The sequence below is a fragment of the Galeopterus variegatus genome, unplaced genomic scaffold (assembly GCF_000696425.1).
Source record: "Galeopterus variegatus unplaced genomic scaffold, G_variegatus-3.0.2 Scaffold4732, whole genome shotgun sequence".
Lineage (NCBI taxonomy): Eukaryota > Metazoa > Chordata > Mammalia > Dermoptera > Cynocephalidae > Galeopterus > Galeopterus variegatus.
The window spans coordinates 22,838-49,549 of NW_007730843.1; the positions used below are offsets into that span (position 1 = coordinate 22,838).

General features: G+C 52.7%; 1 protein-coding gene across 6 annotated transcripts in view; it reads right to left on the reverse strand.

Moving 5' to 3' along the window:
* Positions 1-5,012: 5,012 nt before the first annotated feature.
* TNK2 (tyrosine kinase, non-receptor, 2) overlaps positions 5,013-26,712 on the reverse strand; it is a 47,225-nt gene continuing 25,525 nt past the window's right edge. For 2 of the 6 annotated variants that reach the window (XM_008588232.1, XM_008588230.1), the window contains exons 2-16: positions 25,541-25,721; positions 24,437-24,507; positions 22,308-22,529; positions 21,253-21,405; positions 20,463-20,740; positions 18,702-18,828; positions 18,130-18,276; positions 17,941-18,035; positions 12,840-13,034; positions 10,741-10,832; positions 10,145-10,189; positions 8,093-9,441; positions 7,898-7,993; positions 7,610-7,737; positions 5,013-5,823 (exon numbers count right to left, since the gene is read on the reverse strand). In XM_008588232.1, coding sequence (XP_008586454.1) covers positions 5,817-5,823; positions 7,610-7,737; positions 7,898-7,993; positions 8,093-9,441; positions 10,145-10,189; positions 10,741-10,832; positions 12,840-13,034; positions 17,941-18,035; positions 18,130-18,276; positions 18,702-18,828; positions 20,463-20,740; positions 21,253-21,405; positions 22,308-22,529; positions 24,437-24,507; positions 25,541-25,703 — 3,168 coding nt within the window. In that variant the 5' untranslated portion in view covers positions 25,704-25,721 and the 3' untranslated portion in view covers positions 5,013-5,816. Of the gene's footprint in view, positions 5,824-7,605; positions 7,738-7,897; positions 7,994-8,092; positions 9,442-10,144; positions 10,190-10,740; positions 10,833-12,839; positions 13,035-17,940; positions 18,036-18,129; positions 18,277-18,701; positions 18,829-20,462; positions 20,741-21,252; positions 21,406-22,307; positions 22,530-24,436; positions 24,508-25,540; positions 25,722-26,712 lie in introns of those variants that run through there. The other 4 variants (XM_008588231.1, XM_008588233.1, XM_008588236.1 and 1 more) reach the window with 4 other exon arrangements.

The window sequence follows — 26,712 nt, forward strand, 5'->3', positions numbered from 1 at the left end:
AAAAAAAAAAAAAAAAAAAAAAAAAAAAAAAAAAAAAAAAAAAGAATTTAGCTCTGTGGTTTGTTAGGCTCCACCTTGTCACTACCTCACAAAGGCCAGCAAGAGAAGGGGATTCTGTCTGCCTTGTGCCAGAGCCTTAAAGGGGGAAGCCAGGTGAAACAGAGGCCATCCTGGTGGTGGCTATAGGAACAAACTGAGAAATCTCCAAAGAGACAACTTCAGAGAGACAGCTGGACCAGTGGGGATTTCTTCACCTGGAGAGTACATTTTTGTTGTTGTTGTTTAGCTTTTTATTGTGGAAAAGTTCATACTGCCTCATAAGTAGAGCAATACAACGAACCCCCACATCCTATCACCAGCTTTAACAATTATCAGCTAATGGCCAATTTCCCCCAACCATTCAGACTATTCTCATCAGATGACTTAATTCATAAATATTTAAAAATAAATCTCCAGACCCTAAGTCCTCTCTTTAAAAATGTAAGTGTTTTATTTTTTAATTTTGTTTTTGTTTTTTTGATATATATGTTTTAATAGAGGAGACAAATCTTTCTGGGAAGGCTTTTAGCAATATTTGTTAAAGTAATTTGTTACAAAATAAAAATGTAAGGGCTGGACGGTTAGCTCAGTTGATTACAGCACAGTGTTCTAACACCAAGGTCAAGGGTTTGGATCCCTGTACCAGACAGCTGCCAAAAAAATAGGAAATAAAAGTGTTAACAAAATAATGTGCTACATAAAACTGGAGTTTATCCACAGAATAAAAACTATGCACTATATAAATACCTTTTGAGAAGATGAATTTAAAGATGTAGAAACTGCTTGGGATATAAAATGTTAAATTAAAAAAGCAGTTTACAACAGTTCATGCCGGATGACCTTATTTTATAAAACCATAATACATACAACATACACATTCACAGAAAGAAACTGGAAGAAAATACATCAACATTTCAAGTGGCTTTATGGGTAATTTAAATGTTCTCACTGTGCTTTTCTGAATGTTCCAATTTAACAATAAGCATGTATGACAATCATAAAAACGACATTAAAAAAATAGAGTGGAGGCTGAGGTTTCCCAAATGGAGCTCATGCCAGGACTTTCACTAGGGAAGGACTCTCTCAGCCCTCAGCACCATTCCAAGTGGCCCCATAGCCACTGGCTTCTTTGCTGGGTTTAGGTGTGGGCTCCTTCACAGCCCCCCACCCAGTCCCTTTTCCTGGCATTAAATCCTAGGCGCTCCCCTTTTGGGTCCTGATAGTGGCTGTGAAGGTTAATTCTATGTGTCAACTTGGTCAGACGAAGGAATGCTGAGAAACCTGGTGAAGCTATCTTTTTAGGTGTGTCCGTGATGGTGTTTCCAGCAGATATTAGAGTGGCCTGGGTGGGAAAGACCCACCCTCAGTGTGGGTGGGAACCATCTAATCTGCTGGGAGTCCTGAGAGAACAAAAGACAGAGGAAAGAGGTGAAGCTGTCTCTCTATCCGCTGGAGCTGGGACACACTCTCCTCTCCTATCCGTGGACATCAGAGCTCGAGACTCTTCAGCTTTTGGATTCCAGGACTTACACCAAGCACACCATCAGTTTCCTTGGTTCTGAGGCCTTTGGACTTGGACTGAGCCATGCTACCGGCATCCAGTTTATAGACAGCCTATAGTAGGACTTTTCTTCGCAGTTACGTGAGCTAATTCCCCTAATAAATCCCTCTCATATGTTTATAACGTATCCTATTGATTCTCTCTGGAGAACCCTGACTAATACAGTGGGTGAATCTGTTCCCTCCCCTCCAAGCTTCCCCAGGCTGAGTCCCTTTAACGACTCTGGGCCTGGGCCAGCAGCATTTGGACTTCATTGATTTATTGGGCAATGGCTTTACACAATCTTAACCCTCCCGGTATTTGAACTTAAGCCTGAGAGGTTGCAATGTCACCTTTTGCCAATAGGTGGTGCTGCCTAACACAAAAGCGCTGTTCCCCCGAGGTTCTCAAGATCGATCTCAGGAATGGTCACAATAACTGCTGTCGGAGTGTGCTGACAGGGCATTGCTACAGAAGGGCAGCGGCGACGAATCTACATCGAATCCTACCACGACCATCACCACACAAGAATAAACTTTCAAAACCAAAAATGGACGAAGACAAGTCTCAGAATAAAGTCAGTCCTTGAAATGCAGTACATTTCATTTTAAGAAAAGCTCAGTCATGTGGTTCTTATTATTTCACTCAGACCTGTGAAGAAAGCTTGACCCTAGGCCAGCAGTGTCCTTGGTCTGGCCTGCCAGAACCGCTGCTCTCGCCAAGGATTCCAGGACTTGGGGCTCCTCCATTCCCCAAGTTCAAATTTCTGTAAGAATTAGCTTACTTCAAATTAAGAACAATTTTTGTTCCCAGTGAGCGGTGAGACACGTGCTAGATCTCCCCTCCAGTCGCTGCGGCAGTGGAGCACGAGCCACTTTGAAGCAGACCCATGTTGCTTAAACACAAAGAACCGATCACATCATCCTTCTGCATATTCTCCTCTGCTGCCTCCCTCTGTCTGCAAAGTCAAAAGAATTCAGCATTTCACACCACCAATGGCTCATGACTCAGGCCTGCCTCACTGGCCAGGCTCACTGACAGCCACATCCAACCCACCCCAAACAACAAAAGGATGGGCCCAGCCTAGCCAAACTTCAGCACTTCGGACAAGCCAGTTCGTGCCTCCTACCATTGCAGCAGGTCCCTCACCTGCAATGCTGTCCCATCCAGTTAGCACAGTGCCATCTCCTGGAGAGACACCTCCTCTGTGCTCAAGGCCCCCTGGGACATAATGACTGACTGTAGGGCACTCGTCATCTTACTCTGATGATGTTACAGTCCCTGAAAGACCGTGAACCCCCGCTGGGGTATGGACTGTGTCTATTCAGCTTGTGTCCCCTTATCAGGGCTTGATTCAGAGAAAGTCCCCAATAAATCCTCACCAAATTGATTCCCCACGATGACAAACAAACCTTGGTCAGCTTTTTCAACAGCTCCCCTTAAGTAAGATCTTTTTAGTAAGCCCAGGAGATGCTGGCAAAAGCTGCAGGCTGATAAGAAAAACAGTAGGAAACCCTAGGGTTTAGGGAACTGTGTGTCCAGCAAAAGTACATAGGGTTTCCCGATCCCCTGAGAAAATTCCATCTGCTTCGGTGTCCTACTCTGTGCCCCATGCAAAAAAATCTGAAATGTGTCAGCTCTGTAACAAACTCTTAAATGCTGGTAAAGCATATGAGTCTGCTATCGTTTTCAAAACAATGGCATGATTTTTAAAACGGAGTCTAAAATGCCTGTGACCTATAAATAGGATGTCTGCGTGTGGACCAAAGAACAAACTGTTTCCATGTTTAAAAAATTGAGGAAAAATGAGAAAACACAACTGCATGCAGAGTACAGTCAGTGTATAATGTAAACTGTAAGTTGGTAGAAACAGGCAGGAACACTAAGAAAAAATTTGTGATTAGTTTTGTGGGTACTTATTATGGCCCATGTACCAAGCAAACTGTTTTACCTTCTAATGCTCACCCCATTTAGTCCTCACAACCATTCTCTAAAGCAGGAATGCCTCTCCTCTAGTTGATAGGCTCAGAAAGGTTAAATAACTTTTCCAAGAAGAAACAGCTGAGAATAGAATCCAGGTCTAACAGCACTGCTTAAAGCCTAATTAACATTCATTCTTTCCCTTTTATATTTGACTAAATATTTTTTTTTAATTGCAGTTAAAAATAATTTAATTCCTGCCTTAGCAAACAGGGCACACTGAACATGTTTACCTCTGAAGGCTCCAGATCTCCCAGGCCTCCCAGCTTCTGAGCCCCAGGGTCCATCACATAGGTCCGCCTAGAGCTGCAAAGAGTGCCCCAGCCTCATCCCAAATAGCCTTTGTTTTGTTTTTAACAAATCCAAGCCATCAGCTTACTTTATGATTTACGTCTTTACCTAAGTTCATATAACATGTAAAGCTCAAAGTGCTAATTTCCTTGATCTAGTAATTTCCTAAAAAACACTAAGAAACGAATTAATAATCTATCTTTTTTTAGTGGGCCAAAGATATTCATAGGCAAGCCACAGAAAAGAAAATGCAAATGGCCCAACTTATTTTTTTAAGGTTTATTCATTCATAAGAGAAATGCAAATTAAAATACAGAAACATCATTTCCTACCAGTGAGTCTGGCAAAAATTGGAAATCTCCTGATAGGTGGAAAGCTCTCACACACTGCTGCCTGACAACTGAACTACCTCCACCGAGGGCAACTCACAACATCTGTCATTATTTCACATGCTCTGACCCCAGGTTTCACTGCTGAGAACTCATCCTTCAGATGGACTTACAAGCGAAAAACAGCCCATACACATGATCTACTACAGCAGTGGTTGTAATTGCCAAGGATAGGAAGCAACCAAAATATCCCTTCATCAAAAGGAGCCTGGTTAGATAGATTACGGTACACCCAGACCTCCATGCAACCCTAAACAAGAATGGGGGAAGTTCTTTCTCAGTATCATCATGGAACTTTTCAAGATGCTTATTTACACAAGGACACACAAGAAACTGACAAAGGCAGCTTCTGGGGAGGGGAAGTGGGCAGCTGGGGTGGGACACTTCATTGTACACTCTTTAGTACCTTTTGAATTTTGACCCATTTGAATATATTAGTTATCCAGAAAACCCAAATTAAAATACTTACACCTATTGATGCCTCCCTTGTTACTAAAGTTTCTAGCTTAGCTCCAGTTATCTGAGTTACTTTACTCTCTTCTGCACTATATCCTGCCATACGGAAATCCACAGAGTGAAAACATGGGAACTGTGAGTTAGTGACTAGATTAGGCGTGGACTCTGGCCCCTCTGCCAGCTCTGGAAGGAGAGACTCCTTAGGATCTCCCTGGCCGGCACTTCTTCCCTCTGCCTACAGATGGTGCTACAAGGCCTGCTGCCCTGAACAGATGGAGTAGGAGCCTTGGCAAAAAAAACAGGCAGGCACAGATAAGTAACATAAAATAGAAACTAACTTTATTTATCTGGAAGAAGCAGGTATTGATAGCTGGGGCAACAACTTTGGTGACAGAAGCTGGTGGGAAAACACAGAACAGCAGAAGGGGAAGAGAAGAGGAAGTATTGGTGTCTCTCCAGGGCTGCTGCCCCCTTGGTCTCCTTCCAACCCTGGGGCCTTGGGCCCTGGTCCCTGCCAGAGAATGATCTGGCACCCTTTCTCTGCTTTCTGAGCCACCTCAGGCTATTTCCAGGCATAAGATCGTAAGACCAGCCAAGTCCCATAACGTGTTTATGGCAAGGCAGCAAGTCACATTCTGTCCAACAACCCAACTGCCTGCCAGTGGCTCCCTGGAAAAGGGCATAGCCCTGAGGAGGGCCCGCCAGGTGCTGGTCCACCTTTCTGTGTGGCCAACACATCCTCCCTGCACACGTCAAGCCCAGCTTCCTCTCAGTTTGATCCCCCTGGGCAGGGCCTGGGGGCACCACTACAGCCACAGGCCCAGCGAAGGACTAGAGCCAGAGGCAGGTCATACACAGGGCCTGCCTTCACAGTCTCCTTCCCACATCTTGGCTGGGGCACCGAGGGCTGAAACAAAGTGTGCGGGGACAGCACTAGGTGAGGGAGGGACAGGCAAGGCAGGGCTCCCAGCCTCCTGCTGCCTTGGCCTCGCTCTGTCTACTGGGAGCAGCTGGTAGCAGCAGGTCCTCCAGGCCTGGGTAGGGGTGTCTCTCCACCCTTGACAGATGGACAGGCTCAAGTGATTCCTTCAGGGCAGACCCTTCAGCTCTCCAGATGCATCTCAGCGCCTAAGGGATGCAAAACCACCAAGAAGTCCCTCCATCAACAGGTGCTGGTTAAACAGGTGGTGGAAAATAGTGTGGGTGGGCACCAAAGGGCCACAGGGGTCACTGCCTCTTGGTACCAGGCAAATTGGTTGAAAACTGGTAGTTCTAGGCAATAATTTTGGAACTTATGATCCTGAAATGCGTTTCTTCTTTACTAAACTGTAAATAAATTAAGAGAACAGCATCTTTGTGTATAGTAGTCTCCCCTTACCCATGGTCTTGCTTTTCACATTTTCAGTTAGCCTCCGTCAACCGCAGTCCAAAAATATTAAATGGAAAATTTCAGAAACAAACAATTCATAAGTTTTAAATTGCATACTGTTGTGAGTAGTGTGATGAAATCTCAAGCTGCCCCACCTGGGATGTGAATCATCCCTCTGTCCAGCATACATGCTGTCCACAACACCCGCCCGCTGGTCACTTACTAGCCCTCTCGGTTATCAGATCAGCTGTCGCAGTGTTGCGGTATCACAGTGCCTGTGTTCAAGTTACCCTTATTTCACTTAATAATGGCCCCAAAACACAAGAGCAGTGATGCTGGCAATTCAGATATGCCAAAGAGAAGCAACAAAGTGCTTCCTTTAAGTGAAAAGGTGAAAGGTATGTACATACAGGAAAAAAACACAATATATGTAGAGTTGGTACTATTGGTGGTTTCAGGCATCCACTGGGAGTCTTGGAACGTTGGGTAAGGGAGGACTGCTGCATTGAGTACCCGAGGATGACAGGTATGATAAAGTCTAAGCTTATTTGGATGCAAATTAGCAATAACCATGAGATAATACCTAACATTTAGTGATTATGTCCTACGTGCCAGTCACTTGATGTGTTCTATGACAGACACATCTCATTAATCTTTCTGCTGACTTCTATGAGGCAGGCACTATCAATTACAGACTTTACCGATGAGGAACCTGAGCGCTCAGGAAATGTGCGTAAGGTCACGCTGCCGGTGAACAGCAAAGGCTGGTTCTGAGTTGAGCTATCTGCCTCCAAAGCCCAACAAGTCTTAGCCCCACATCTCATCAGCACTCCCGGCATGATGACGACTTCACCCATCTGACTGTGTTTCACTACTTTTTGACTTGATAAAAGTTTCATATATATATTCAAATATCATTGTATGTTATTTAGGTGTCTATATATTGTGTTAGGCATATAAACTTAACAGGAAAGAAATAATGGATTTTTTTTTTGCTGGGGCGGGGGTGGACATTCCTTTAAAAAGGCATTGGGGCTGGCCAGTTAGCGCAATTGTTAGAGCGTGGTGCTGATAACACCACGGTCAGGGATCGGATCCCTGTATCAGCCAGCCGCCAAAAAAAAAAAAATAAAAAGTTAAACATTACTCTAAACAGAAATATGAAAAAAAGAGGTGACAAATATTTGTTTAAATCGTTGGGTCCTAAAGTGCTGCTTCCTGGAGGTGCTCAGGGTCACAGTGGGAGGAGCGAGGGAAGCAAGACCCCTTCAACCAGAGACATTCCAATTCCCTCTCTCACTGGTTACTTCATTTGAAAACCAAGTGGCTAAAAAGTTTAAATAAATTCATTTAGGAGAAACTGTTTTCAACCAAAAGTGCCTGCTTCCTGGGACCCATTCCCCCCCTCCCCCCTCCCACCACAGACAGGCCCTGTGTCTCCCTGGCCCTGTGGCCTGTGAGGCACTGAGCTTTTTCCTAGTGTGGAACACTCCAGGGACTCCTCTCATGGGACAGGGAGTGGGGCAGAGTGTGGGGCTGGCTCACTTGTGGTGGGCAGGGCCACAGGAGCCCAGAAGGTGGCAGCCGGCTTGCTCCAGGTTCCAGTCAAACATCTCCAGCACTTTGAGGCACTCCCCCCGTGGCCGCAGACCCAGCCCAAAGAGTTGCTCCACCTGGGGGGCAGAAGGTGGTGCCATGGGACACACTGGGGCCAAGGGGCACCAGACCAGGGCAGGGGCAGAGCCGAATCAGAGCTGGGGGTGGGGAGGCTGGAAGCAGCAGAACCAGCCTTTAGGGTCCCTGAACACCAGAGTGGGTAGGAGGTGGTGGTACCTTCAGATACTGGGCAGCCCTCTGCATACTCCAGCCGTGGCTCTGCAGGGCCGCCTGGCACTCCTCTGTGGTCACCCCATGCACCATGGCCTGCAGCTGGGCACACCCACCCACCCATCAGCACCACTTGGGCCCATTCCTTTGGGTCCCTTGGGCCCCTACCCCTCCTCACCCCAAGCCAGGCCTGGTACTCACCAATTGGATCTTGTCTGCTGGCCGTCCAGCTTCTGGCCCATCCCCAGGGAAGCCCCTCTGTGACAGCCGAGCAGTGGCCCTCAGTGCTGGTGGCCGGGCCCCTAGGTTGCTGTTGTTGGTGGAGAAGTTGGCCTTGGGGTCTGGGGCAGCCTGGGGCATTGGTCGAACTGCGGCCATGGGGGCAGCAGGGGCTGGGGGGCTGGGTGGGGGCAGCAGCAAGGGCACGGGCAGAGGTGCTGGCTCCTCCGGGCTCTGGCCCTCACGCAGGAAGCGCTGGTAGCGCTCCAGGTAAGGTGGGCGCTCAGGCAGCAGGTAGTAGTGGGTGTTGCTGACCTTCTTCCCATCGCGGACGATGGGCAGGATGCAGGGACCAGCCCGTGGGCCAGGTGCCTGGATCACCTGGGGTGTGGCATACTTGGGGTCTGAGGCAAAGCTTTGGGTGGTGGGCATGGTCTTCCCAGGTGAGCTTGAGAGCCGGAGTGGAAGTGGGGAGCTGCCCAGTGGCACCAGGGGACTGGGGGTCCTCGAGCCTTGAGAGGACAGGGGCTCCCGGGGAGGCACCCTGGGAGGGGAGGCAGGTCCAGGCCACAGGCCCATCTCCTCCTCACCTGAGGGGGCTGGAGACAGCTCAACACGTGGGCGTGTGGGCCGAGGGGGGATGGGTACCCGGGGGGGCACCTGGGGCTTGTCATCACCCACCAGGCTGGGTGAGGGGGCCAGTGAGCCAGCAGGGACCTGCAGCTGCCGCATGCACTCCTGCTGCAGTGCCTGGAAGATCTCTGCAGTCTGGGCAGAGCTGGGCGGCTTGCTCCCACCCTGGGGCGGGAGGAACAGGTTGTCCTCTAGGGTAGGGGGGAGCCGCACCTGCTCAGGCACAAAGGCGTAATTGGTCTCGCCCTGGCTTGGCCCAGCAGAGAGCCCCACACCCATCAGGGTGCTGGTGATGGAGCAGACCTCGAAGTCATCCTCGTCTTGGGCCACATCGTCATAGGCAGGGGGTGGGGGCAGCGGGCGCGCATCCCAATCCACCACAGGTGTGGGATGAAGGGGCCGGGGCAGTGCCCGTGTGGGGCTCTGTGGCGGGGTCTTGTCCAGCAAGGAGCAGGCATCCATGGCAAGCTGTGCCAGGGAGGGCGTGCAGGGCTGTGGGGCCGAGAGCAGGGGCTCCTCGCCAAAGTCAATAAGGGTGACCTCACCCCCACTGCCACGACCTGCCTTGGTGCCTGGCACCCGGGCCGAGGGCTTCGCTAGCCACAGCCCTCGGGGCAAGCCTGGCTTCCGCAGGCCCAGTCTCTTGAAGTCGCTGGACAGGGGGTCTTGGTCCTCACTCACAGGGTCATAGGCAGGTTCTGTGAAAGGAAGACCCACCCCCACAGGGAGGTGGTGTTACGGAGGGGTAGGGGGACAAGGGAAGGCGGGGTGTGGGAAAGTAAACCAAGTATCTCCCACAACCTCTCTGCTCCCAGTTCCCCCAGAGGTCAGTCCTTCGCTGCCAAAATTCTTGGTGCACACTGACCCCATTCCAACAGGAGGCTCTCTCTGTGGGCTGGTGAGCCTCTGCCTCCACCTATGCTCGGGAAGCAACACCCCATTCCTGCCTGTCTCTGATGCTGCCTCCATCAACACAAGACCCCTGCTCCTCGGCCCTGGTTCACACGCCCTTACCCCCGCCCCACTACAGCACACCATTAGTGCAGGCATGGGGCTCAGCATTCAGCTGCCATCGGGGACGACAGGAGCTACCTTTGAAGAGGACAGAGCCCCTGGCTAACCCCCACAAAAGCCCAGACACAGCCTCTGCAGGTCACAAAGGGAGTGAGGCCATGGCGGAGAGAGGTTGAGGCAGGTGCCAGCACATGCTTGCTCCAGAAGCCCAGGCTTTTGGGGTGTGATGGGGGGAGGCAGGCATGCTGGGCCGGGTCAGCAGCAGAAGCTGCCAGCACACCCACCTCCCCTCCCACCAGCCATCAGCCGGGGCCCTGCATCTTCCAGGAGGAGAGGAGAGGGAGGAGAGAAGGGCAGGGGCTAAGGCGTCAAGAGCGGCCCACTTACTCTGAGTGAAGATGGCAGGCTGAGGAGGGCGAGGCGGAGGCTCCCCTGCAAGAAAGGCCATGCGGGCAGGAGAGGAGAGTGACAGAGCAGGGCGGAGGACGAGGGAGGGGAGACAGCCAGACAAGAGGGCAGTTTGGAGGGGGGAGAGAGAGTGTGCCGTGAACAGAGGCGAGTGAATGTACAAACAACAGCTAACGAGAGGCAATGGGCGGCAGGATGGGGAAAACCGTGTTCCGGAATGACAGGCACAGGATCCGGGAGATGGATGAGGCTCCGGGCCAAGATGGAGCCCGTGGGGTGGTTTTGGCTCAGAAGGGAGCAGGATTAGGGGGGAGTGAGGAAAGCCAGGATCTGAGCACAGCAAGTGAGGAAGGAGGGAGGAGGGAAGCTGAGGCGGGCAGGACCAGCCCGAGGATGCCCACCTCAGCGGACACAGTTGCCTCTAGTCTCCCACCCCACGCCCAGCTGCAGCCAGGGACACAGCTGTCCCGCCTGCTGCCCTGACCCAACTGTCCCCAAAGCCAGAATAGTGGGCTCAGGGTGGCCTGAGAAGACAGTGCCCTTCCTGGGTAGTCAAGGAGTGAGAGGGCTCTTACTTTTCAGCCTTCCTAGATGCTGGGCAGGTTGGGAAGTGCTCATTTCCACGCTTAGAAGGTCGGGAGGGTCCATAGGGTTTCCCAGGTACAGCCTGCGTGAGAGAGCCAGGTCAGAGGGTGGAGGAAGCGTGTGCAGTGAGGAAACCTGTGGCAGAAATGCTGGGCCTGAGGGCCAGCCCGTGGCTCACTTGGGAGAGCGTGGTGCTGACAACACCAAGTCAAGAGTTAGGATCCCCTTACCAGTCAACTTTTTTTTTAAAAAAAAGAAATGCTGGGCCTGTCCCCAGGCAGAAAATAAAACCCTAAGTTTGGCCAGGGAACTACCTAACAAAGCCTCTTCATCTTAGAGGAAGCTGACTGGCAGACTTGGGTCTGAAGCACAGGGCTCCCAACTCCCAATCTGTAGATCCTGATCCCTTCTGTAGATTTAAGCTATAACCAGAAAAGTGTCTCACGAGGGGCAGAGAAACGACACAGAGAAACAGCAGGGTGAAAAGTCTAGAACTTCAGGGGCTCCAACACCCCACAAAGGTACAGAACCCCTCCCCATGCCAGGCAGCCACCTGCTGGCATACCATACTCTCTTCAGTGCTATAGGCCAACTGGGAGGGCCTGGAACAGGGGCATCCAGCCTACAGTTCCCCTAGCCAGGGTGGGCAGGAGGTATCCTTCTGCTGCACTACCAGGAGGTAGGGGAGAGGATGGGCCACCTGCCCTGTTCCCGATTCACCCTCAACCCCTATGCCAACTGTCAGTAACTGGAGCTTAGTCACTGGGGCTGATTAAAGCCCAGAGGAATGGGGCTGGGCTGGCCACGGCACACCAGGAGTGGGGCAGAGGGCATTGGGCTCCTCCTGGAAGTGTCTGCACCCTCTTGCCCCAACTCTCTCAGGCCCTGGTTCTTCTGAAGGAACCTAAGAGAAGAGAAATGAGCAACACATGTGGGCCTGGAAGACCATGGCCAGGTGAACCTGCAGGGGAGACCTGAGGGCAAGAGAGAGAAAAACCCGAAAGTGCCTCTGCACATTCACGTCTCACAGATGCCTGCAGACCTCTGGGCCAGTGAAAGAGCACCGACACCGTCGGCCAGGTCCCTCCAGCCTGCCGGAAGCCACTCCCTCCACAGAGTTTGGGTGTGGTGCCAGCCTATGAGCATTATGGACCCACCACACCCACTCATGTGAAAGCCAGGGGAGTACTGAGGAAGAAAGAACAGCAAAATACAACAGCACAGAAAGGGAAGAAACCAAAGCTGCCCCTGTATGCGGGTAAACTTCTGTACAGAAGGAAGGATCCTGAAGGACAAAGCATAAACCCTGTGGCATGGGAAAAGTGCCCCATCTCTGCCTCTGCGGCCAGAAGGGTGTCAGGTCGGGGGAAAGCAACTGACGAGGTAGAGACCGTGTGTATGTGTGGCTGAAGGGGCAGTGGCCATGTCAGCACAGGTCAGAAGGCCAGAGCAGGCGTAAGAGCTTCAAGGTGTGGCATAGTGACACGTTCCACAGCAGACTGCGAAAGCCATGCTTCCGAGGCCCTGCCACAGCCGTAGGCAGAGGGTCTCTCATTGCCCAGCAGCTTTCCATGTAGGCAAAACCGGGGTCGGGAGCTTCCAAGGGCGCACCACACTCCCATTGGTGGAAAGGCCTCCAGGGCCACAGCCGGAACCCTCTTGGGACACTGGCCTTAGGAAAATGGACTTGGGAATAGCCCATTGTTTCAGCTTCTCTCATGACCCCTGTACGTGAGTAGCACTTTCTAATTCAGAATGCATTTACTACCCTCACCTCATCACCCCATTTGTTGGGTGTACCCATTTTACAGTCGAAGGAAGCCTCAAGAGTTAAAAGACTTTTCCACAAACTTGCAAACAGAAGAGAAAACATCCTGATCAGGAATCCTGACTCTCCAGCTGGGGCTTTTAGGGTTTCACAGCTTCACAAGAGTGAGGCAGGGAATCGGGAGGGAGGACTGGTCGGGGCCAGGGGCTGGAGATAAGAGAAAGGGTGAAGAGCACGTGAGCTTGTGCATGGTGAGATGGAAGGCTGCTGACCCTGAAGCCACGGGCAGGGTCATGTCGGGAGCCCTGCGCAGGTACTCACTCATCGATCCTGTCGGGGAAGCCCCAGCAGTGGCGGGGGTCACTGTCGCCATGCCCTGTGTGGATGAAGCTATTCTGCAGGGGCTGGCTGATGTCCTGGGCAGACAGGCCAGCCACGGAGGTCACCACGTTGCGAGGGAAAGGCCCCACACACAGCGTCCGCGTGTTCTGCCCACGCCACCAGTAGTTCTCAGCCCTGCCCAACAGAAATGACACAGTGAATGCCAGGCGTGGCAGGGCGCCCAAGGCAGTGGGACCCTTCTCAGACCAAGCTCTCCTTACCCACGATACCTGGCCATCTTGGCAGAAGAGGAGCAGGAGGGCCAAGGCCTCAGAACCAGGTGGTCTTCCATCAGCCCACCTTCCCCAGCAGCCCCAGGACCTGCGACTCCCACACAAGGCTTGGCTGTTTGCAAATAGCCTTACCTAAGTTCTCTAGGTGGGTCAGGCAGCTTTTCCAACATTTTACAAACAAGGAAACAGGTTCCAACAAGCGACATGACTTGTCTACGGTTACCAGAAAGATCACAACAGACCCAGAATTCAAACTCATTTGTTAAGTCTGCAAAGCCAGCGCCCTTTGATAATACCACCTTGCCTCCTTCTTCCCCTGGCAAGGCCTGGGCCTCAGTCCTCTTCTGGCCACCCGATTTTACTCTTCAGCCAGGTTCCAGGAATTTTAAGAGATGCAGTGCCCAAGAAAGCACCATGATCTTACCCCTGGGCTTGGGGCCAAAGCTGTCCCCCTAGACTCTCTCCTGCACTAAGACCTTTACTTGGGCAGCCCAGGCTTCTCTTCACCACTCCACGTGTCTCCAGGGCTTCCCACCAACTCCTGGCAGGGCTGTGGGACCCTCACCCTGGCCTCCCTACCCATCTCCTCAGGGGCGCTCCACTCTGGTCTTAAAATGAGGGGTCCAGAAGGGACTCAGAACTCCCACTGTGACTGAACTTGCTCTGACTTCGACGTGACACCTCTGCCAAGGCAGCCTAAGCTGGGGCCTGGGGTAGGGTGGGGAAGATGGGCCAGAAAGAACAGGGCTCTCCCCTGGACACTTCTAGAGCCTCACAGCCCTGACAAGCCATGAGGTCCTGCATCTGCTGCTGGGATTGTTCCTACCTGATGCTGTGGGCAGAATCTGCTGAGGCAGCAGTGGTCACGGCCTCATGCTGCTGTGGGCAACACCTGTGACACCAGCTGCGTGCCCTCACTGTCAATCCCACCCCTACTTCACCTCAGAGCCAGAAGTGTAAAGAAAGACCTCCCCTGAATGCAGCCAGACCAGAGGGGTAAGAGGAGGTGACACCCGTGCACCTGGGCCCACTGCTCCATGAGGTGACCTCCAAACAGCCTGTCCCAGAAACCAAAAGTCAAACCCCATGAGCACGGCAGTCCTTGGGGAGGTGAGGGTGGGACTGAGACCCCACAGCCCAGCCTCCTTGTCAACAGGACCACCTGACCCGACCCCACCACCAGACAGAGGAGTCCTGTGATTACCACCCTGCCTTCAGGCTGGGAAGGAAGGAGAGAGGACAACACCCCGAGGAGGACAAGGCCCATTCGAAGCAGCAAGGCCATTCCGAGGAGGAGAGAAATGGCTGCCACTGCGCACACAGAGCCTCCAGTGAAAGCCAAGTTGGGGAGGGATGCCTGGCACATGGGCCCCCGGCTGCTGCTCTCCCCCAACACCCACTGGTTCCCTCCACCAGACGGCCCCTCGCCACCCCAGGGCCAGACGCAGTACTCTGCTCTCCGCACCTCTTCAGAGGTGCTCATTAACTCAGGTGAGAACACAGCTGAGGTGGAGATGTTGTCCAGAGTAGAATGAACCCATGTCCTAGGACAGGTCCGGCAGGAGGTCATTCTCTCCAGCCCCTTCTTTTTGCCAACATAGCCCAGCTTCTCACACTGAAGCCTTTTAGACGCACTTCTAAGAGTGAAAAGAGACACCAAGCCCACCTCCCGTTATCACAGGCATGGCCAAGGCAAGAGCCTCATGGCTACTGGGAGTCCTGACACCACTTTTCAGAAACATGCTTGTCACTGGGGGAAGGGGAGTCAGAGTGCAGAGTATGTGTAAGAATAAGAGACCCCTTGGGAGTGTATCTGAGCACACTCAGGGGCAGCCTCTTCCCCTGACAAGGGTCAAATAGAACTTCCAAGATGGCCAATGCTACATCTCACTGCCCACAGATCCCCCTGGAGGCTCAGTGGGGCTAAGGTGCCAGGAGCCCAAAGGGGACTGAGGCCAGCCCTCACACCCAGCCTGCTCTGGCCACACCCTCTCTTCCCCACCACGAACAGGCCAGAGTCTCCATGGTAATGGGAGGGCCAGGACTGCCATCCGGCAGTGACTGAAGCAGAGACAGATGGGGAGTCCCTGGCGGGGTAAGAAAAGGACCCAGTGCCTCCAGCATGAACTTTCTACTTCCTGCTGCTCTCCCATCAGCATCCTTGGGGCAGACAAGATGGAAAACTGAGGCCTCAGCTGAGAACTCTCTAAGGCTGCCCCAGCTCTGGAAATCTCAGCACCTTGTTCCAGTCCTGGCCTAAGGTACTCCACAAATGCCTAAACAAACCCTGCCTAATCTTCTGCTCAAAGCACCCACCCCATCCACTTCTCTTTGGGTGTCCCAGGCACCCCTGGCCTCGAGGGATAACCCAGATACTTTTTGTACCCCACCTCTCCCACATACCACAGGAAGCAGAGCTCCAGGGCCAGGCCAGGCCAAGGACCCACAAATGGATTTCAAAGCCTCTGTCCTCCTTCACCAGTTCTGTAAAAACAGAACACGAAAGTGCTGCCAGCCATCCCACCCTCCAAATAAGACCCCCTGGGAAAGACTAGTCATAATTTGTCCCTCCAAATCTGGACAGTCTTCTAACCAACTTGCAAAATATCTAGGTGTCTGCTCACTGTCTGGTACCCTAAGAAGCACTGAACCTACAGAATCAGGCAGAGCTGGGGCAAGTGGCTTCCCGGACTCTGGACTGGGAAGCAGGTACTAGCAACAGCTTCGGCAAGGAGGACTCCAAGGCTAAGAGAAGGCACAGAAAAAAAGAGCTGAGAGACAGGCTAAGAGGGAGACAGAGAAACAGGCAGAGACCCACACGTACACACCAAGCCCAAAGAGACACAAGAACAGAGAGCTCATCCACCCGGAGACATGGAGACGGAGTCGGCCAAACAAACAGAGTATTCGGGGACTGGGAAAACAGGGGGGCAGAGTGAAAGCTCTGGTACCACCGACACACAGGCCCACTCCCAAAGCCTCACCAGCTGTTGTGGCCTCCTGCCCCTCACCTCCCACCTCCTGAGCAGCTCCAGGGACTAAGGGTAGGCTCTGCAGTCCAAGTCAGGGCTGGTGGCCCAGGAGGAGGAGCCCAGCAAGCCCAGCCGTGGTGGAACCAGCAGCTGGGGCCAACCGGAGCCTGTGACGAAGGGCGGGACAGGGCAGGGCACACCCATGGCCCCTCCTGCTGCCCGCCTTGCTCCAGTGGTGACCAAGGGCACCAGCTCCAGAGACATACACCCCAGAAACATAAGAAGCTCCTGAGTTACTGCCTGGGGAACACTGGACCCTGGCACACAGGATCCCACCGAGAGCAAGAGATCGGGGTGGTAAAGACCTGGGGCTACAGGAGCACAGGAGGCATGGTCAGGCACAAGTCTTTCTGGCTCCTGGAGGTGGGAATGGTTGTGGGCCCAGACATCTGGATTCAGGCCCTGCCATACTATAGAAAGGCCCCCACCTTTAATATTCCCTGCTTCCAGAATGTTCCCCAGAGTGCCATATCTATGCTCCCTTCCCGACCCCTCAGCTCCAAACCCATAGACTGTGATTGTGCCTGTCCCCAGGTCTCTCTCCTTCTAGACGCTTTCTGCTTTCCTCCACCGCCACTAACTCTCCAACCATACCTTCCCCCTGCAACCTGTTGGCATGTCATTCTTGTTTTCAGATTCTGGGCCCAAAGGCAAGGGAGCCTTGTCCTGGGGAGGAGGTGTTGGGGCCACAGTGGGTGTAGGTCACATCCCTACACCACCAGCACAGGTTCCAGAGACATCTCTATGACTCTTCAGACCCACAGGCTCTCCCTACTCACCACCCTCCATGAGGTACAAGGTTTAACTGAAGGCCAAAGGCCCCCAAACCTGAAGTCCAGGTAGAAAAGGCTCCATGGGATGCAGACCCTGCCTCATCCTTGCCTGGTTCTGAGTCAGAGAAGCGGGATGCATAGGGCATTTCCTCTGCCTCACTCTTCTTCCAGCTCCTCCATGCTCACCCCTGCCCCAACCAGTTCCTCAGACACACTGGGGATCAGACAGCAGAGGGTGGGGCCGGCAGAGGGTGGAGCCTCCGAGGGCAGGCGGGCGAGAACTGCGGGGGCTGCGAGTAGGAGACAGTGACTCAGGAGATGCTGCTGGTAGGCACACACGTTTTCAGGCTGTGTCGGGGGAGGAAGGGGGTCAGGAATAGAGAGGGTCCTGCAAGGGGAGACTGAGAAGAAAGGGGGGTGAAGGCAGGGGCCCAGGCAGAGGATGGAAGGAGGTCCAGGACTAGGGGAAGCCCTGGGAGGGGGCAGAGGAGCTTAGTGGGAAGAATGGAAAGCTGATGAGAGAGCAGGGCCTGGGCAGAGGAGAGGCTGCTTTTGGGTGCTGAAAGGCACCCAGGTGGAGAGTGACATCCTCATGCTGAGGGGAGATAGGGAGAGAAGGAGTGGGGGAGGAGGAGGAGGAGGAGGAATGCTCCGGAGTTCCAGAGTGCTCTGTTATGGCCCTGAGGCCAGACTGGGCCACTTCCTCCTCCTCACCACAGTGGCAGCTTGGCTCTGATACACATAGCAGGACTGGAGTCCAGCAGGAAGATAACAGAGGGGGAGTTAGGGAAAATCCCATCTGAGCAATAGCATCTTGGTCCTTAAACCCAAGCACTCAGGAGCCTGACCAAGGCCTGCCCTCATTCTGCGGGTCTCAGGCCCAACCTCCAGACTGCATGTTGCCACGGAAATCTTGAGGCATAATAGCTCTCTGCCCACAGGCCCCTCCAACCTGTGCTCTTCAAGGGATCCCAGGGCAGGGCATAGCCCCCACACTCCTTACCTTCCCTCAATGACAGTGATGACATCGTTCATCTGTATGTGCAGCTTGTCTGGTTCTTCAAAGTCCTGAAGGGCCCGCATGTCAGTGGGCTGTGCCTGGGGGCAGACAGATCACTGCCCACTCAGAGACTGACCCTTGGGCAACCCCTTGCTTAGACACCCCTGCTCCTGTGGCAGACCTGCCCCTTACCTCCAGCAAGAAGTCCCGCAGGGCCACAAACGTGGGTCTGTCCTCCGGCTTATGAGCCCAGCACTGGACCATGACATTGTAGATGTCTTGGGGACAGTCCTCAGGCCGGGGCAGACGCTCCCCCTCCTTATCAATCTTATGCAGGATCTGAAGGTGGGTTGGTGCAGAGTTTGAGGACAAGCAGAGCACTCAGCTTTACACGTCCGACCTTCCCTTTAACCCATCCTAAAACTGCAGCTGCTGGCTGTCAGGCCTGTCCTCCAAGGGAAAGATCTGACTACGCAGGCAAGGCCCTATCCCTGGAGCCTATGACCATTATATCCAGGTCTGGGGCCTCAGAACAGGTGGAAATGTTAAGGGCTAGGGAAGGAGAGCCCAGTTCTCTCCTCCCCTGACCCACTGGGGCAGCCCCTTCTCTGCTCAGCTCTCCCTGGGAAGTCACGCAGACATGGGGGTTGGGGGAGAAAGGAGTCCATCAGATGACAGCCAGTTCCAACGAGGCCAGGTTGGGAGCCAGGGACCAAATTAACCCCCACCCACCTTACAGGGAGCACATCCCTCAGCCCTCTCACCTGACTGCCATTGAGGCCAATCCAGGGCTCCTGGCCATAGGTGAACATCTCCCACAACGTTACCCCAAACATCCAGGTGTCACTGGCATGGGAGAAGGTGCGTGTCTTCAGGCTCTCGGGGGCACACCTGGCAGAGACAGGAGTCAAAGAGAAGGCCTCTCAAGCACTCCCACCTGCATCAGCCCATAAAATACTCATTCAACACGCATTAGTGCTTGCCCCCTGTGCCAGGCTCACCAGTAGGCACCAGGGACATGCTGTGAAGGACACAGACATGGAGAAAATCATCTGCGCTCAGCTGCCCTATTCACATGCAGCCTGGGGTGGGAAAAGAAGCATGAAGCTTCCCAGTTAGGGAAGCAGGGAAAGGAAGAAGGTCAGAAGGCTCAGGATGGGGTGGGGGAGAACAGTTCAGGCTGTTTTCTAACTGTGGTGGGAGGATGACAATTTCCAGATTTGGGGCAGGATCCTGGGATTTGAGTCATTTCAGCAGGAAGTTGTGGGTGGGAATTCAGATAGGGCCTCAGGAAGAACCAAAATGGGTGGAATGGCTTCACCCAAATACCCTCTACTTGCTCTGGGCCTCCCTCCTGGGTGAGGGAGAGAAGCGTCACTGCAGAAGCCAGAGAAGGGGCATTCCAAGGCGGGCTGAGGTTCAGAGGGTGAGGAGGACAGTGTCCTGGACGTGGAATCAAAGGATCTCCTGTGGGACTAGAGAGCCAGCCTTGCCACTCAAAGGGGATGGGACCCAGGGATAGTCACTCAAGATCTCTCAGCCTCGATTTCATCATCTGGAAACAGGAATAACAGTAACCTGACGACTTCACAGGGTTGTTTAAAGAGGCTTTATAAAAAAAGACCTTGTAGGGGCCGGCCCTTGGCTCACTCGGGAGAGTGTGTTGCTGATAACACCAAGGCCACGGGTTCAGATCCCATATAGGGATGGCCGGTTAGCTCACTGGTGAGCGTGGTGCTGACAACACCAAGTCAAGGGTTAAGATCCCCTTACTAGTCATCTTTAAAAAAAAAAAAAAGAAGACCTTGTAACTTGCCATCCAAACCAGGATGCTTGAACACAAAAGGGGGTTGCTATTAATTACTCCAGGACAATATATACAATCCAGGCTATGTGGTCACCCTGGTGTAAAGTCAGTTATTAATTAGGGTGGCCATACAGCCTGGGTTATAAGGGTTACCCATAGCCAAGCTCTGGCAAGCACAACTGGACCAACCCCTCCGACCCCAAAGCATGGAGACCATACTCCTTTCAGTGGCTCTGGTACCAGAGGGCCATAATAGTCTCAGCAAAGCATAAGCCCACACAGGAGACAGGGCAGGGCCAAGTACCAGCCCAGTGTGCAGGTGAGCAGGTCTGGTCACAGTCTACAAGGCCCAGGGTGCTCTAGCCTTGCCTGCCATTAGCTCCACCTGGAACATGTTTGTCTGGCTAACTTCTCCTGATATTTGAGAAGCTTAATATCAAGTCCTCCAGGAAGCCTTTTCATACCCCACTGAGTAACACACTCCTTTGAGTCTCCATAGGATTTCTTCCTGTGTCTTCCAGGACACAGACTCTGGCATGTGGGCCCTCGAGAATTTTTTGGTGGATGGGTGAAAGCATGGGGTGCACAAAGGCACCCCAGGCCCAGACAGAGCTGAGGGCTGTGATGAGTACAGAAGGCCCTGGGAGCTTAAAGGCCTAGGTCTGCAGAAAACAGGATGGGGTGCGGGCCCTGTGAGCCGGCAGCACCTGCCCCTCACCAGGCAAAGGGCACCTTGCGATGTTCCTGCATGACATAGTGGTCGTCATTCTGGGGTAGTGCTCGCATCAGCCCAAAGTCCCCGATCTTGACCAGGTCACGGGTAGCCAACAGCAGATTTCGGGCAGCCAGGTCACGGTGAATAAAGCGCTTGGACTCCAGGTAGCCCATGCCCTCAGCCACCTGCACAGCATAGCGGCTCAGAGTCCCCAGGAGGAAGTGGCCCTGGTGCTTACGTAGCCGGTCCAACAACGATCCCAGAGGTGCCAGTTCTGTCACCTGAGGCCACAGAAGAGGCAGGAGGAATGAGCCAGGATGAGCCCCACCCCTCTCCCAGCACCCCATGCTGGGCTCCCAGTCCTCCTTCTGAAAGCCTGCCAGAGCCATGCTCAACACTCCTTCCTGGTCTGTTCTCTGGGGACCTCTAGGAATCCTACAGCTTCTCAGGCCTCTCCCCCCAGGCAATGTGGGAAACTGAGGCCCACAGAGAAGCAGCCCAAAGAAGCTCAGACTAGAAATTTCAAAAAAATTAAACTCAAGAGCCAGCCCCTACCATGAGTGCAACTCTCTGCCAATGAGCACTAGCAAAATTCAGAGAGGGACATGGGCTCCAGCAGACAAAGTCAGTACTGGGCTGGGCCTCATGAGCCCCTCTGCTACATCAGGTGAGGGACCAAAGCAGGATGGAGAGATCAGCCCAACACAGGCAGGAGAACGGGCTCATGTGGGGACCCAGATCCCACAGGCCTCTCCCTGCCCTGTTGCCCTCCCCCCTACCCCACAGCGCTCACCATCTTCATGGGCGGCGTAAGCACCACACCATAGAGGCGAATGAGGTTTCGGTGGTCAAGCGAGTGCATGGCATTGACCTCCCGGATGAAGTCGTCCATAGCCTCTGGCTGGCTCAGCACATCAGGCTTCAGGCATTTCACAGCCACACTCACCTGCCCAGAACAGGATTTGCAGGGAGTCAAGACTTGCTCAACCGCCAGCACTCTGAGCCAACCTGTTCCTCCCCACAACTCAGCTCAAAGATCCCTGCCTCAGATCTGCTTGTGCTTGTGCTTACATACTCTGCATGTGGCCTGGCTGGGGAAGGGCAGCTGGCTGACCCCTTGAGGGCCATCAGTTGGGCATCCCCTTCCTGGGGGAATTCCCAGACTCAACAGCAATCATAAGGTAAGAGATGACTAGACTGATGCTAGAATATTAAAATGTTACAATAAAATGGAATATTGAAAGTGTTTTTGGTGAAGAAAAAAGTGCTTTAAATATAATGGGAAAAACCAAATTTCTGGTGCTAAAAGTCATAATCGTGGCTTCCCTTGGAACATGGGGACACTGAGTGGCAGAGACATGAGGGAGCCACTGGGGTGCTGGAAATGTGCCCCACATGATCTGGGCAGTAGTTACATGGGCTGACGCATGTGTAAAGAGTCACTTCAGAACTGTACCTTTAGTGTTTATATGTTATCCCTCAGGGGAAAAACTTAAAAATAGGATGCCAAGAAGAAAGGACAAGATTTAAAAAGTTGTATCCAAAATCTATATGTTAACTAAATCCAACAAAATACCTGAGGGGGAAAAAAGACAGAAATGTTAACTCTGTTTCCTCTGAGTGGTGGAATTACAGGCAATTTTTTTTCTAATTTTTCAGTTTCCAAACTTTATACTAAGTAAATTATTTTTATAATTGAAAAAAGAAACAATGTGCTCAGTTAAACCTGAGTGTGGACTCCAGCATGAGCCACTTTGTGACCTGTTCCCAGTCCCATTCACATCCCAGCAGACGGGGGTCTCAGGGGTACCATCCCTCTGCCACGCCTGCAGGACACAGACAGCTCACCGTCTTCCCCGAGGGGGCGTCCCACTCGCCCCTTCGCACCACACCAAAGGAACCATCTCCCAGCTTCTCCAAGAGGCGCAGGTCCTTCTCTCCGATGAGGCAGGTGAGGCTCTGCAGGGGCCCCTCCCCTGCTGGGCCCCCTGGGGTAGGTGAGGTCTTCCGGAAGGTGCTCTGAGAGTGATGAGGGGGGAACTCAGCCTCCAGCCGCTTTCCACTGAACACCTGTTTGAAGGCAGCCAGAGGCCAGATGGAAACCAAGGCCCCAGAGCCAGTCACTCAGTCCCACCCCACAGGGTCCGCCTGGTGGTCCATGGCTCGGACTCCAGAAAGTCCTTGCTATGCCAAACTGCCAGGCACAGCCTGGCGGGAGGCCCACACTCCCTCCATACCACACCCGCAAACAGGAACCCACAGCCTCAGAGTGGCCTCAGGGTGGGTGCCAGAAAGGGACAGACAGGCACACAGCCTGTGGCTGCTGTGGCCCCACACCCAGCTGTGCGGACAGGGACAGTCCAAAGCCCTCCAGGCACCACCTAGCCTTGAGATCTGAGTTTCCTCCCAGTCCTTCTACCCTCCCTTCCTGTACCCCCTACCCAGCACACAGGCTCCAACCCTTAACCCACATCAATGGGGCAGGAGCCTGAGGGGCCCTCCACAAACACCTCCCTGTCCATTTTTAGCCCTGGCCCCTTTTCTGTGCTGACCATTTGGCGCTGTCTGTCTCCACCCTCCCCAGGGAGTCGGCTGCCCTTCATCCTGCCCAGGGGAGAGGATAATTTTAGTCTGAGGTTGAGCTGTGACTATGTGTGTGGGGTACAGATGAAGCTAGTCCTTGCTGGGGAAGGGCCTGGGAAGACAGCTGCGTTTCTGGAGGGCCGCCTAGAGCTAAGGGCTGAGACAGAAGGAAGATTGGAGGGGATTCTAAGGCCTGGGCTGAGAGGGAGGGGCCAAAGGGACAGGAGGGTAGAGGCTGTGTGGGTCAGAGCTGGCCACATCAGTCTGACTCGGCCACCTCCACCGGGGCATCCAAAGCTTTGGCTTCAAGCTACAGATTCTTTCTAGTTCCAGCCCTCCAACCTGCAAAGTTGGCAGAGCTTTATCTATATGGTCTAGGGGGTGCCTCAAATTTAAGGGCCTTTTCTGGCCTCCGCTCTCTTCTTCCTCCCAGTAACTGGAATTTCCCTGCTCAGCTTACGAAGCCCTTTACACCATTATCTTTGGGATGCTTCCCACAGCCCTGCAAGGTGAGTTTGGCAATACGGCCAGCATTGTTTTCCTGAAGACACAACTAAAGTCTGGAGAGGGTCACTAACTGCCCAGGACCTACCTCAGGTTGGTGGCAGATCCAAGAGCCCTGAATTCCAGCATATCACACCGCTCTTCCCTCCTGCCCCCACCAGCCCTTACACACTCATCCTTCCTAAAACCTGGGCAAGGGACCAGGACAGTGTCCCCAGAAAAGGCCACAGGATCCCAAGAGACAGCCCCTTTGCCGGACTGAAGCCAGGAAATCTCTGCTGCCCAATCCCAGTCCAGCTGTCCTTCCCTGTCCACCCCCCAACCCAGCCCTGAGGCCAGAAGTGGGGAGGGAAGGCCCCGGCTGGCTCACTTCCTCTCTCATTGTCTTCCAGACAATGGGCAAAGTTCCACTGAGTCAGACCAGGGACTCATTACACCAGACCCAAATTAGGACAAGGTGGGGTGGGGGCAGGCTGTGGGGAAGGAAGTTGTCAGCGGGGCCAGATGACCAGAGAAACCTGGAGACTAAAAAGGGTGGGGTAGGAGGGAAGCAAAGCAAAGATGTCCTAGGTCCACACAGTGCCCATGACACCCACTCGGGACACTGGCCACAACACTCAGACAGAGCAAGGCTCAAGTTAAGGAGCACTTGTCAACAAGCTCCTGTTCCATGCACACCAAGGGGCTGTTCACGTGTCCGTCTCTGGCGGAGACACTTAGCAGGGAAGCTCTACAAGTGCCCAGCCTGATAATAACCTGGATGAGGGAGGTCTGTACAAAGTGCAAGGGAACACAGCGAGATTACACCTGCCCAGGGAGTGGGGAAGGTTCCATTCCTAGGACTGACAGCAAAGTGGGGCCCTTGAAGCTGCCCCTCCTCACACACCCACCTTGCTCATCCATGATTTGCGTTTGCACATGGCCTTCCTCCTCTTCACAGCCTCCCACAGCCGCCGCTGGCCTGCGGGATGGGAAAGGTAACCCGGAGCTGTTAAGGCAGACCACATCCCCAGAGAGGCTACTGCCCACCCCACAGGCTCCTTTGGTCCCCTGGGGTGAGTCCACCACTAGACACACTATACCCAGCATGATGATACCAATGAAATCAATCCCAACCAAACTGGAGCTTCAATGAACCAGATGGTCACTTCATTCCATTTCTAGGCAGTGGTTCTCAAACTGGATGGAGGCATTTAACTACTGGAATTGAACAGTAGTAGTCTCCTCCCAACCCTCAGGAAAAATCAAGGTAATGGGCAGAATTTTCTCAACTTTGAGATTTTCTTCTCTAAAATGTTCTTATGCTACTGGCATCAGACACCAATTATCTGGGCCAAAAGTAGTATACATCAGTCTCTAATTTAGCACATTCTTATCTATTTAGCTATTTTAAGTTGAAGGCACTGATAAGTTTCTAATGTTCTACAAACACCGTGATTCTAGATGCTACAATCACTATGTTTAGGATAAATACAAAGGTAAGAAATAGGTTCAACTTAGAGCACATCTTTGTGAGAGAGAGACAGAAGGACAAAGAGAAAGTGAGCAAACCATCTGAGGGCTTTATCTTCTCTTCTCCCTACAGATCTCCCTCAGGTGGACACTGAACCACCTGGTACTCAGAACGGTGAATAGAACAGACTCAATTCTATGCTTATAAAAGAGGGGAAGATGGAGGAAATATGTCCTACAAATGTCTTATCGAAGAAAAAGGGGTATGTAGTTAATCCTGAGCAGGCAGAACTCTAAAATTTCATTATCCCCAAACTCTGATTCACCTTTACAACTGCAAATTGTTCTCAGTGCATTCCTGTGTGCAGCACCTACTGATGCCCCTCCCACCCCACCTCGGGGGCTCTCGGACAGGCAGAGTTCTCAGCTGCCACCCCATGGAATAAAGGGGGAAGGGTTCTTCCATGTGCTCCAGGGTCCTGAAGATAGAAAATGTAAATAGTCTGAGAGGAAAAGACAAGGAAGGCCTATGTTCCACCTACCAGGCCGGCCCATGCCAATCTTCTCCAGGTCCTCATTCTTGACATACTCAAAGTGGGACAGGCGGGTAATGTTGAGGTCATCACGGAGCCTCAGAAAGTACTGTTGTAGCTGCACCTCGGACAGCAGCTCCAGCAGCCAGCCTGTACCCTCCTCTGGCTGCATGCTGCTGCTCCCCAGCCTCTGTGCGGAGGGAAAGAATGGCTCAGGGACCAAGAGATGCAGGAACCTAACAGGGGGCCCTGCCTGAGTGTCCTGGGCTCATCCACATCCTACAATACTGTTGCCCAGAAGGACTCAAACCAACTCCTGCCTCTGTACCTGTACAGAAGAGCCTGTACCCACTTTCCCCCATTCTTGCCAGCCACAAAGGTATGATTAAGGTAGGTGGGATACAGCCCTGGTCCTGGAGTCAGGAGTCAGGGTCTTACTCCCAAAATCTGTGATCTATGGCTGAGTGACCTGAGATCAACCTCTCTGTGCTCAGGTTCCTCACCTGCTCAAAAAGTCTCCAGGGGTCACAAGCCCTTTGAAAATCTGATAAAAACCATCAATTGTCTCTCAACAAAAATACACAAGTTCTTACTCCCAAAGTTTTAATAAAATTTTGGGGGGGTATGGTGTCTCCTAAGACCTATCCATGTATTCCTCAGATCTAATGGACCCCACAGAAAGATCTCAGGACCAGATGAGTTTTAAGCTGAGTTCCTCCCAATGCCTGACATCACTGGAGCCTCTCCCATCAATCCAAAGACCACCACCCATATGCCAGGGCCATAGCAAGTATAAGACAAAGGGAGGGGTGGACATCCAGTCAATGGGGAGCTCAGCTCCCATCAGTGGTTGTTACAAGGGACTGTCACTAAGTATGGCCAAAGCTTTCAATTTTTTCCAAGAAATATCAAGAATCTTAATTTATATGTAAAATCTCACAATTAAATTTTTTGGAAAAGGTAATATATGCGCATGGTAAAAATATTCAAATGTACACAGGAGCCATAAAGTCTTACTCCCTCCCCTACTGCACAGCCACCTAGCTCCCCATCCCCAAAGCAGCTGTCTATGTCTTTCACACACCCTTTCAGATTTTGTTTTTCCCACACACGAATATTCACACATTACCCATACTATTCTGTTCCTTGTTTTTACTTGACATTACATCTTTCTCCTCACT